The 12,899-nt window shown below is 34.1% G+C and overlaps 1 protein-coding gene across 2 annotated transcripts in view; it reads left to right on the top strand.

Annotated features, from left to right (window-relative positions):
• Positions 1 to 9,024: 9,024 nt before the first annotated feature.
• Positions 9,025 to 12,899, top strand: part of LOC118183740 (glutamate receptor ionotropic, kainate 2-like) — a 63,933-nt gene continuing 60,058 nt past the window's right edge. For both annotated transcript variants that reach the window (XM_035353338.2, XM_035353339.2), the window contains exon 1: positions 9,025 to 9,698. In XM_035353338.2, coding sequence (XP_035209229.1) covers positions 9,596 to 9,698 — 103 coding nt within the window. In that variant the 5' untranslated portion in view covers positions 9,025 to 9,595. The remainder of the gene's footprint in view (positions 9,699 to 12,899) is intronic.

Below are 12,899 nucleotides of genomic sequence, written 5' to 3' on the forward strand. Positions count from 1 at the left end.
GTTTTTTGGGTGTTGGCTACAACCCTTATATGACGAGACGTGATTTTCAGAGAAAAGGGCACACTTTTCGGGTTTTCCGTCTTCCTTCTTTTGTGGACAGGCGTAGCTTTCGTGGAACTGTGCGCATTTTAGGCACCAAGATTTGTAATTGCATTTGTCCCGTGAGTGCCCGTACCGCTGGCACAAACGCCTGAGGAAAACGATGACCAAATAAAAGTCAACTGGACGAAAGCGAATGAATAATTCATATCAGCCGTCACTGTCAAAGTTCATATAAGAACTTGCATGCTACAAAGAACAGGGACGGCAGGCCCATGGCCGGTCCTGCAAAATTAAAATTTCGGGACCCCTGGCAGATCAGCTTACAGATGCGGACAATTTCTATTTTTTCCTGGAAAATGAAATTCTCGAAACATAAATCCACACTGTATTTAATTGACGAAAGTCTGCTGCTGATGTATCTTTGTTCATTGTAATATCTGCGCATTTCGACCAGCCGTGCAGAAATGTTTGTTTACATTTGTGCTGACAATAGGAGGAGCGATTTTGTTCTTTTGTGGGGGCATCCAATCACAAGAAAAAGTTAATTTATGATTTTGTTTAATGAATAATTACCGTCATTATTTAATATATACCTAAAACTTAATACGAAATAAGTAACTAGAGATTTATTTAAATTTATCACTATTCTAATTTCCTAATAATTGGACATTTTTACGTTATTGATATAAATAATCAGAATTTCTTGAAATTTTAATCAACGAATTTAGACAAATGCATTCAAGCTGGAAAATCCCATTTTAATGAAAAGGAGATGAAAAATAAAATTACTTTAAAACCTTGTGAGCTGTTCTTAAAATCAATGATCATACAGATAGATTTACTATTCAGTAGACATTATTCAGTTATTTTCAGCTCAAGACTCATTACTATTTTTATCTATTTTTATGCAAAGAGATTCCATGAGAAGCAGAGTTCTATAAACAACCCCGTTATTAAAATCTGTTCGTATGATTGCAATGATTTAGCAAACAGTAATAGGCCAATGGCTGTGCCCAACAACTACATAATGTAAAATTGCATTATTTTGTATTTGTATACACCTATGTATCTATATATTAGTTGTTTTTATATCTCACTTATGCAGTGTTGCTCCTCTCCTCACTCCTGTTTATGTAATTACCTAATGCGTCAACTGACTCGTAACTGCCTATGTCATTCTATTCTGTTTCTAACCAAATCACAGCGGTCTTCCATTTTTTATTCTGCCAATGCCAATGATTAAGTATTTCGGAGTGCTTATGGTTCTAAACTATGTACCTCCACAATTTCAAAATATCTAAGTAGTGAGCAGAAATAGGAAAATTACATGAATAGTTAGTTTGATGCAAGCTAGAGGGAGCCACATTAGCTCGAAAGAGTTTAGGTATAGAAAAAAAATCATCAAGTTGTGATTTTTTTGGGGGGGGGGTTCTTTTTTTTTTTTTTTTTTTATTTATTTATTTTTTATTTATTTTTTTAAAAATATTTTTATGATATAGATAAAACACAAAAGCAGCACGCGGAGAGGAAAGATTTTAGAAATTAAGAGGCTCTTTGGCATATGACGCTAAATCAGAATGTAGTAAAGTTTGTGAAAACGCGAGGAAATATGCAAGGCAGAAATTAATTCTGGGGCCATGATGTGATTTTTAAATTAACAGATTGATAACAGTGCAAAGGCCACTTTTCAGTTGAGCTTGAGCAGAAGATAGCAATTTGGCATAGCCAGTGAGCAACAGCAATTTTAGAAGATAGAGATGTCCGTCTTTTACGGTGCTGGGGCTGGAACTGAAGAGGCGGGATCGTGTCTAAGCCCTTTTAGCAGGAGGATGTATGGAGTAGTCTCGTCCCATGGCTGTTTTTGGGCTCCATGGCTCTTGGCTGTTTTTGGGAACTTGGAATACCAGGATCGTAGGCATGAAACTGTTGAAGTGCTTTTAATAATAAGATCAATTGGTTTAATGCTAAGGTCCGAGTGAATCACATCAGTACGGACGTACATGGCTATATTAAGGACTAACCGTAAGGTTTTACTTTGAAAAGTTCTTGTAATTTTTTTATGTGAGTCTTCGCAGCGGTACCCCAAATGGTACATGCGTATATAAAAATTGGTGGAATAACTGAAGTATAAAGAAGAGCTTTGTTTCTGAGAGACAGATGACCCTTTCGGGATAATAGGGGGTAAAGTTGGAATCTGAAGCTCTTCGCTTTATTGGGAGTATTCTCAATGGGAAGATGCCAGAGTAGTTTTGAATCAAATATCATTCCTAGATACTTATATGAGTTTGGCCAGGGAATATAGTCGTCAAAGAATTTTAAATTAATGGAAAGTTACTGGAGTCGGGAGCGTGTGAATATCATAGCAGCACATTTAGCGACATTAATTTTTATTTTAGAAACCATTTTCTCTGAAATGAAGAGAATTTCTTAATGTGGTGACTTCGTGGGGAGCTGTGATCACGAACGATGGAAGCAGCATCTTAGCAAAGCTCCGAAATTTTTAAATGTATTTTTCAGAAAATTTTAATTTTCTTAAAAATGCTTTTCTATTTTTCTTTGCAATGCCTCGTTCCCAAAACTTGAAGTTTTCCTGTCCAACAAACTGAAGTTCCTATCTTTTTCGATGCTCATTTTCTACAATACAAAGACTGATAGGAACATTCAGATAAGTAGCCTTCTTTTCGCTAAACTAAGTAAAATATCTATCACTAAAGTGCCTTTAAATTCATTTATTTATTATGCTCACAAGCTTTTGACATTAAATAATAGTTAGCAATTGCTTTAAATCATGTGGTTATTTTATCGTAACTATTCCGTAGAGAAGCCATCCTTATCAGTAGTTGTCGTCTATTAGCGGTACCCCCTTTGAGGAACTTCTTGAGGGTGAGAAAGGGTCTTGGACATCAATAAATGTATTAGATTGTAGTTTTGCTACTTCGATCTCCGATTCTTTTTTTAGTTCGCAAATGAGAGACAAAGATTATTCTTCAATAAAGATTATTGATTTCCTTGAATATATATATCTGATAATTATGAGCATATATTAATACAGTGTGCCTTAATTTGTTAAAATAATAAAAATATAATAAATTATGATGGTTAAATTAATAAATAAATATATTGTTTAATCAATAAAAATTAATTAATATTAAATTAAAATCTGTAATTTATTAATTTTTGCTGATGTGCTCTCGCACTGCTGTTTTCTGAAAAATGTATAAATATGTTGGGAACCCTAGTAGTTAATGTTATTTTAGTTAACATATACTTTTGTCTGACATTATGCGGCTTTTGTTAATGTGTCTCAAGGTAAAGGCAACATATTGCCTTGTTTCCCATTGGGAAATAATTGGGAAAAAATATTGAAAAAAAATATTTTAATTAAAAAATGTTTCAAATTTTAGTTTTCTGTCTTAGCAAAAGTTAGCTTCTGAATTAGACTTAACTGTTATGTGATTGTACCCCCGAAATTTTCATTTCTTAAATTTAATTTATTTTATTTTTATTTTTTCTATCATCACATCTATTCAGCTTTACTAAGCACACTCGCTACACACAACTGGAAGACACTATTTATTGTAAATGAACACAGTCTAATTTCCTTTTGACTATATGTTTTTTCTCTCCATTACTTTTGGGCCATTTATTTTTAATTTCAATTTGTCCCATGTTTTCTTCCTGGCCTTTCGAACTCGTATAAAATACACGAAATTCCTTTTTACTCTCCCCGGAAATACGAAATTACCCTCTTTCTACATACCTTTCCTTCGCCACCTTAGCTTGATTTTTCTCTCATCGGTGCAGAAAGACTTAGCGGGTGCAAAGCAAGACATCTGTCTGCTTTGTCTGTCTTGTTTGTCCAAATCACTGGCTTTTCTGGTATGCAGGGTGCTGTGTTCGGCTCGGCAGTAGTCTTACTTAATTAGCTCTTTTTTACATCTTAACTTTATTACTACTTATAAAGTTTATTCAACTCTTAAAATACATATTATATTTTATATTCTTTAAGAAAAAAATTTTTCTTCTACGCTTCTTACAATGTTCAATTATATAATCATTTTTATATCTCTCTAAATTCAGTCAGCTACAATCTCTTTTTAGTTCTCTCTTGTAATAATTAGGAAAGGTAAACTGTTCTACACGGGGTAGGACCTTCGGCCCAGGTATCCAGGTGCCAACACCACTCCTAGAACTGGCCTATTAAGTTGACATTTTGTCATGTGTAACTAAATATTTGTATCAAATTGCATACAGAAGCATTAATTATTTATTAAAATATATTAAATAATTTCAGTGTATTTTCCTTTATATTGTTTCACTTGATTTTTTCCTTAGTTCATGAAGCTTTATGCCAATAAACAATAAAATATGAATTTGTTTATTCTTTTTCGTAATCAATAGGACTTGATTATGCCAGTCAGTTGCCGGTGCATATTCCGCTATCGACCCTTTAAACATAATTCTTTTTAAATTTCATTGATCCTGGTCGAAACCCCTGCTCTGGAGTAAAATTTTATGAGGAATTGTTTTCGAATGATTAGAAGAAATAAAATTTTAATATAGAGGCATAAAATTTTTTGACACTTTTTATATATTATAGGGTAGCTGTTCGCTTTAAATAAATACTGTCGGCTTTCTTAGCTTTAATTTATGATTAATATTTAATATTGAAAAGAGAATGATAGAAAATTATAGAGATAATTCTAGTTGTTTATGAATAGATGTAACAGTTTGTACTTTCGGAATATAGAAAAAAATTGCTTATAAAAGACTCGTGCTTCAGCACTTGATTTATTATCATATCCTGCCCCCCCATAAGATCAAAACTATGTATTGAAGCATAGAAAGCCAATTTTACATGAAAATAGGTTCGACAGCATTGAAGTATGATAAGATATGATTTGTTTGGAAGACAAATTATAATACTACTTTCTACTTTTTCAGAGAAAAACTTTTTGCTTGTAAGTAATGATTATGAATTACTACCCCACCTAACTGCGATACAATACATTCTGCCTCTAGTCTATTCGAACTCTGTACGACGAATTTCTGAAGCATCATGTCCCAATCATCTTATAGGGCCGAGTGCAGTTGCAAAATCATCGATAGCGACTAGCGACGTGCTATCAGAAGCCTCCACCTAACATCCCACGTGCTCAGTTGAAATACGTAGACTTCCGAATGCATAGGCCAAACCATGCAAAGATAACTTCGCTCTCCAGTCAATCAGTAATAGCTGCTGTACTATGAGGTGTAACACTATTGTTTGCGAAGAATTCTGGAAAATATGCATGTGGGAAGGAGAAACTTGGCACAAGACACTGCCTCGGAGAAGAAGGCATCAATGGTAGCCAAGAGAAAAAAATCATCATCTGATTGTTTGGTAGCCATAGTGAAACGTGATACTAGATGCACAGTAACGCTTTGCATGCATCTTGGAATTTCACCCACTGTTCCATAGATATTTCATCGTCTGTAGGACAGAATATCAATTCTGGGTATCTTGCCGTTGTTGTTTAGGGAAGACTACTGCCAGAGTGGGATTAACCATTAAGCAAAATAAGCACGTGCTTAGGAATAAGCATCAAGGAAAGAGGTCGCTACAAAGAAGGTGCTTAAAGTTTCAAGGAAAGAGGTATAGAAAAGCACCACAAAAATAAATTTCTCGCTGCCTGTTTCCTGTACTAAAACTTCAGAAAGCAGTTCCCATTTTTACTTCCTTGTAAGTAAAAAGGAAGTATTGTAATTCGTACTTCGTAAAGTTTCAGGCATCATATTTCAACGAAAATATCCATTTTGACCACTATCGAATACAATTTAACGAAGCTTTTGCGTGACATCTGTGCGTAAGGACAGAATAAAAGACTCTTTTCCCCAAAAAAAATGTAAAACTGATTTAAAATGAATTCTGAAGAGAATTTTTCCTGGCGTCTGTACGTACGTACGTATCTCGCATAACTCAAAAATGAGTAGCCTCAGAAGTTTGAAATTTTGTATATAGGACTGCTATAACATGCAGATGTACACCTCGTATTTTGGTTGCAATCGGCCGCACCAAACGCATATATATATATATCTGTTACCCGGCTTAGTGATCTCAGTTTCATTACTCTTATATGTTTGTAAATTGTGCATTTTTTGCTTTAAAAATGATTGAATTATGCTGTCCTTATCTTCCGGTTAAGGTTTTTATGCCTTTAGTAAATCTGCATGCAATATTTTTAGAGTTATCAACAATTTAAAAGTTGTTTAAGTGCGGCTAAGCCTAATAATTTTTGCGTTGGCGGGCATGTTTGCTTACATTTGAAATTTGGCGGAATAGCGGATTTGTCGCCAATCTAAAGAAACTAAGCTTCGCAACAAGAAAGATAACGCCTTATTTTATTATTGTGAATTAAGTCATGCTTAATCCATTCTGGAATTTATTCGAGGAAATATGTTGTAGAGACATTAGGTATTTTTGTGAAAGCAGGCAAGACGAAAAATAAGCAAGCGCCTTCGCCGGGAATCGAACCACGGACCTCTGGATACCGACCCAGCGTACAAAACCACTACACCACGAAAGCACGCTAGGAAGGCGAGAGAAATACCTTATATACTTCCCCTTTTAAAGGGAGAATGAGGTTTCATAGAGGACCCAATCGCCAAATCCTGGGTGGGGAGAAATCATCATCCACCACCCTTTTAGTTCGGGTGCCACTGTAGAGACATTAGGTAAGCAGGCAAGAAGAAAAATGAGCAAACGCCTTTGCCGGGAATCGAACACGAACCTCTGGAATACCGGCCCAGCATTCAGAACCACTACACCACGAAGGAATGCTAGGAAGGCGGGAGAAATACCTTATGTACTCCCCCCTTTTAAAGGGCTGCTGGGGTTTTTAGGGGACCCAATCGCCAAATCCTGGGTGAGGAGAATCATCATGCAACAAACGTTTAGTACTGTAGAGCCACTGTAGCTACTGTAGAGACATTACATTAGGTATCTTTTTAAAGCAGGCAAGATAAAAAATGAGCAAACGCCTTCGCTGGAAATCGAACCACGGACCTCTGCGTACCGGCCCAGCGTGCAGAACCACTACACGACGAAGGCACGGTAGGAAGGCGGAAGAAATACCTTATAATGTGTTTAAGATTTACTTCGTAATTTTTAATATAGATATTTTGAGTTTTTATGTATTTTTGCCTTGTTCGAGAAGTGAGAACTGAATTAATTGAATGAGAAATACTGAATCGTCTGTGAAAAACTGTTTCTTTTTTTGTTTTATTTACTTAATTTCTTTTATGCATGGTTTTAGTTTATTATAGTATTTGAATAGAACATGTGGCAACGATTAGCTAATTCTTCAAATGATATAAATTTTGTGCATTCTGAGTTATAATATGAGAAATGTAACGCTGTTAAGTGTACCTAGAGTCAAAGTGTCGCAATGGTAAACAAATATAGTGAATTTTAAAGAGTGCATTTATTCTATTGTGGTTTATGCGCTATCGACGAAGTAGATTTAATTCAACCCAATAAGTTTAAATGTAATGCAAGAAAAAATGCATATAATTTAATATTCCGTGCAAGGAAATCGTGTGGTGTACCTATCAGCTTTTTTCAAACTGTAGTCCAAACTCCTGACATAATGCTATGTGCAATCCCGGTATTATTGGCCGCACTTATCACACGTTGACCTTCTTTCAATTTTCCAATGATGCGAGCTCAGGTAACGTCGTTGAAATATTATCTATTTAAGTGTAACACTGTGACTGCAAATCGATGTTGTTCAAACTGAATATACTATGCAACACCTTCAGTTGAAGCATTTAGCATACATTATTCACATGCTTTGTACCCTCTTCTACATCCCCATGGTACATCATCGAGATAGGCAAAACAGCTCCTTTAAGGAATCAGATAGAAACGTTCGCTCACTGAAGTGAAACAGTTCTTTTTTATGATTCACCGCTCATTAACAATGAACTTGCTGAATACGCTCGGAACGGGAATGGATCAAGAGCGGCATGCAAAGAAATGAGTAAAGCAGAAAGAATCGAACAAGGTTGGTGTTGGTGTATTTAATTATGTTAAAGCACACTAGGGCTATCTGCTTAAGGGGAGGGAGGCCTTCGTGGAGGACTTTCTAATGGAAACTGGCTTGTATACACGTTACACATGGGGAAAACCACGAAAACGCCCATGCAGCCAGCCCGTTCGCGAGATTCGAACCTCGGACCGAACTACAAGTATTTAGCGACTTTACCGCTCGGCCGCTGGTGGGACCGATTCGAACAAGGAGTGAGATCGGTAGAATTAATGGTGAAGTAGTAGCTGGAGTCGATATCCCAGTTTTTTGACTCCGAAACTAGCACGCTAACTAGTGGGCTAGGTAGAGAACAGATACCTTTGTATTCCAAATTTTATACGGTTTTAGATATTTTATATGTTTAATAAGACAAAATAAAAGTAAAAGCAAATAAGAAAGCGATTAAGATAAATAGGCTCTTTGGTCACACGGATGTTAAATAATAATAACAGCAATGTGGCGAAAAATCATAAGGAGAGTTTCATGTGCGGTAATAAATATTTTAGAAAGGAAATGGCAGAAGTTTCTATTTTGCTAAGGGTACCAAATTTAGGCAGTGGAAACGATAACAACTTCTTCGAATAAAATTATTATGAAATAAAATAATAAAAATGAAAATCTAAATTTTTAGCTAAAGCAATGAAAAGGTTCATGGAATGCAGTCTGAGAACTATATTTTGTAGCATCGCTACATACATCTACTGCCATTTATGCAACGATGCAATAAATTCCAGAAGTAAGAACAAAAAGTTCCATAAATAGAAGAGGAGTAAACATATCGCAAACTGACTTTCCCGTAAAAGAGTTCGAAAGAAACTTTTAATCTTTCTCGGACATAAAGAGTAAGGCAACCCTCGCGGAAGTGGTAACGATCCGGTAACCATGGCAACCGGAGGAAAGAGGATGCTGGGGATGTAATCGATAATCGTGTCCTTTACTGTATCCTGGATGCATCATTCTGGCATTAAAGATGAATCTCAACAAATCTTGGAGCAGAGAAAGATTGCGGAGGATTTATATTTATCCAGATCATAATCATCATCGCCGTCTGTGACCTCTGCCTAGATCTGTTATTGGGCAATCCGAATCAATGGGGTTGCAGCGCTGATTGCTGGATGGTATCAACAACTTGGACAGTGGACATAATGCTCTGCTATCCTCTTGCTGACAATTACAGGCAGTTAATTGGTTTTTAATGACTCTTAATGATACACATCTGTCATAATTTTGAGATACTTGTACTCACAATTAATCTCAAAAGTAAAGGAAAAATTGTTCGTTTCTGCAATTAATATGCAAGAACCTGATGGAAGACATTATCTTTTTGTTGTCTAATTCGCCACATGGGATTTTAGACAAGTATTTCATATGCACAGACTTGGAATGCATAATGATTTCGAATTACGATAATTTTCTGAAAAAACGTTTCTAAATTCAGATGACAGAAACAAAACATTATTCACGCATCCGCTAAATACGCCATCATGGTAATTTTACCGAAGGATATAGCACAGCTATTCTTAAAATTCATCATTTGTTTTATTCTGAGCGCGGCTGTTAACTCTCTGCCAGAGATTATCAAAGTGGGTAAGTAGTTTATTTTCGTATATCTGTAAAAGCATTTATTCGTATATAACAGAACTTTAGTTTTATTGACTGAGATTATAGCTTATCTGGATAACCGGAAAACTCAGATAAATGGGTTTCGTTTCTTCTGAAGTTAAACTACTCTTTTAAAATTTATATGCATTTTTGTGCCCATTTTGAGGCTTGAGTCAGGTTTACCATGCAGCAAAATTATTTTGTACAAACTTAAATTTTAAAAAAATGCAGTATCTTTACATTTACTTTTGTTGCATACTTTTAAAGGAAATTTAAGATATTGCCCTTTTTAAAAATTTAGTTTTTCCATATGCAATTTGTTATGGATATTTCCTTTATTTAATGTGCTAATTACATATATTCTCATGTAAAGGAAAATCAATGAGGGTATTTATTTATTATTTTTAGAAGAGTTTGCTATTAAAATCTGTCATTGATAAACCTTCTTCTTTTCTTTTATTAAAAAAAGACATTAAAAGGAGGTAGTTTATTTCTTATTCACTGTTTATTCTTATTCACTGATGAAGATATTCTTTCATTCTGTAACCTGCTGAAGAAGGAGGAAGGTAAAATACAGCTTACATTAACTGTCGCCTTGTTCGATAGAATTGTTAGGGAATCTGATTAAAATGATAGTGAGCGAGTGTTCGAATTTTAGAAAATGCATAGAAGTTTCGAACTGTCTGTTCCAACATTTATTCTTGTACAGCATTTTCGATTTATTCTATAACAATTTGAATTCAAGAGCTCTGTTTTTCACCAGTGCCTTCTAATCCTCAACTGATTCCATTTTCTATATCAAGATATTCATAATTATTTTTAGCAATAGGATTAGGAAGCTTCAAAGCAATTCATATTGCAACAACCTGCTTTTTGCATTTAAATACCTTTAAAAGTTCTCATTAATTAATATATTTGGTAACACACTTAAAATTGATTTGGCTTGGTAAATACAATCTTATACTCTTTGGAGAGATAGATATAAATTGAAATGTTTAATTCTCTCAAATTATTTTATTGCTATCGCTCGGAAGGAACATAGTACTAAATTTGATGGTGAACTAAACAGAACACTAAAATTTTACGAAAAATGCCAAATTTAATAGAAAATACTGGCACTGGCCAATTTGGACCTGAGAACTGAGTTGAAAAATATATATCATACTGCTTTATCTTTTTCATTATTCAAATCAACTGGGACCAAACTCCATTTGCATAACTGAGTTGTCCTTTTCTGCAAACCAAATGTTTATTTACTTTAACGCAAAGAAGGAAATTTTAATTTTTCAACGAGCATTTTATGCTGAAATATAATAAAATAATTTTGCTTATATTAAATAAAATTCACAACTCACTTTTATTCAATAAAACTGAAAAATGAAATTATTTAGGTTAAAAGTTTATATATAAGAATAGATTAGTATTCTTCGAACTATGTTCCGCGAAACTCAAGATTTTAGCGCAGATCCTAAGTATTTCAAATTTCAAATTTGGGCTTCCAGATGCCCATACTCGAATGGAGAAATACGTTATTCAGAATTTGATATCTCTAGGTACCATTGTTTTTTCACAGTGCGAGAAACATACAGACATTCATGCAGATTCTTCATTATTTAATTTCTTTAAATAAATATAATATTTGGTGGCAAGAATTTGAAAAGTGATACGCCGTTTATAGTGAACCAACGGAAAATGCCTAAGCGAAATTAATAGCTCTTCTGGAAAAATTGCCCCCTTGGGCTAAAAGCATTATTTTATTGTAAGTTTACTCATACAAAGAGATTTACTTTGTATTATCTCAGATAACCATAATAACAATAGAAATGTATTTAATTATTTATTTTAGGAAGTTATGTTTGCAGTCTACGTATCAATAATATGTTCCGCATTTTGATTTTTAACTTGCAGAACTCTTGGAGAAATTAGGAGAACTGCAATATTCCGAGAAGCAAAATTTGAAAATCACTAGCCAGAGTTTCGCATCTCTGTTGCTTCAGTAAAAATATTATTTGTTATACTTACAATAAAGAAGCTCTCAAAAATACTTCCTGGGCATTGAAACTTGAACATTCAAAAATAAATTTCAAGAGCTGGTATGGTCGTAGTTAAGCGTTTTAGCAAAAAACAAAGTTTCAGCTTCCTTTAAATATGTGGTTCCCAGATTTCTAAATATTCAATTACCGTATTCTCGCTTGTACAAATTCCACCTTTGATTTTTACCTCTCATTAAAAAAAATTCTGATGTGTACACCACATGACTTCCTTGTACGGAATATTAAATTATACGCATTTTTTCTTGCATTTCATTTAAACTTGTAGGATTGAATTAAATCTACTTCGCCGACAGCGCATAAACCACAATACATTAAATGAATTCTTTAAAATTCACTCTAGTATTTGTTTACCATAGCGACACTCTGGCGCTAGATTCACTTAACAGTATTATATTTCGTTCATATTATAACTCATAATGCACAAAATTTATATCATTTAAAGAATAGAATTATCTAATCGTTGCCACATGTTCTATTCAAATACTATAATAAATCTAGAATGATGTATAAAAGAAATTAAGCAAACAAAGCAAAAAAGAAACAGTTTTTCACAGACGAGTATTTCGCGGAGAGTATTTCTCATTCAATTAATTCACTTCGCGAGAAGGCAAAAATACATAAAAACTCAAAATATCTATATTAAAAATTACGAAGTAAATCTTAAACACTTATTTCCTCGAAAAAATTCCAGAAATGATTAAGCATGATTTAATTGGCAATAATAAATGAACACGTTATCTTTGTTGTTGCGAAGCTAAGTTTCTCTAGATTGGCAACAAATCCACTAGTCTGCTGTTTCAAATGTAAACAATCAATGGCCGCCATAAAAAAAAAGGCTTAGCGGCACTTAAACAACTTTAAAAGTGTTGATAATTCTAAAAATATTGCATACAGATTTACTAAAGGCATAAAAACCTTAACTGGAAGATAAAAACAACATAATTCAATCATTTTTAAAGCAAAAAAATGTACAATTTACAAACATATAAGAGGAAAGGAACTGAGATCACTGAGCCGGGTAACAGAGTGGATATCTATATAAATATATTCATATACGTTTTGTGCGGCCGATTGCAACCAAAATACGAGGTGCACATCTACATGTTATAGCAGTCCTATATGCAAAATTTCA

This window comes from Stegodyphus dumicola, chromosome 4 (genome assembly GCF_044657685.1).
Source record: "Stegodyphus dumicola isolate Sdum_Otavi_A_Nest chromosome 4, ASM4465768v1".
Lineage (NCBI taxonomy): Eukaryota > Metazoa > Arthropoda > Arachnida > Araneae > Eresidae > Stegodyphus > Stegodyphus dumicola.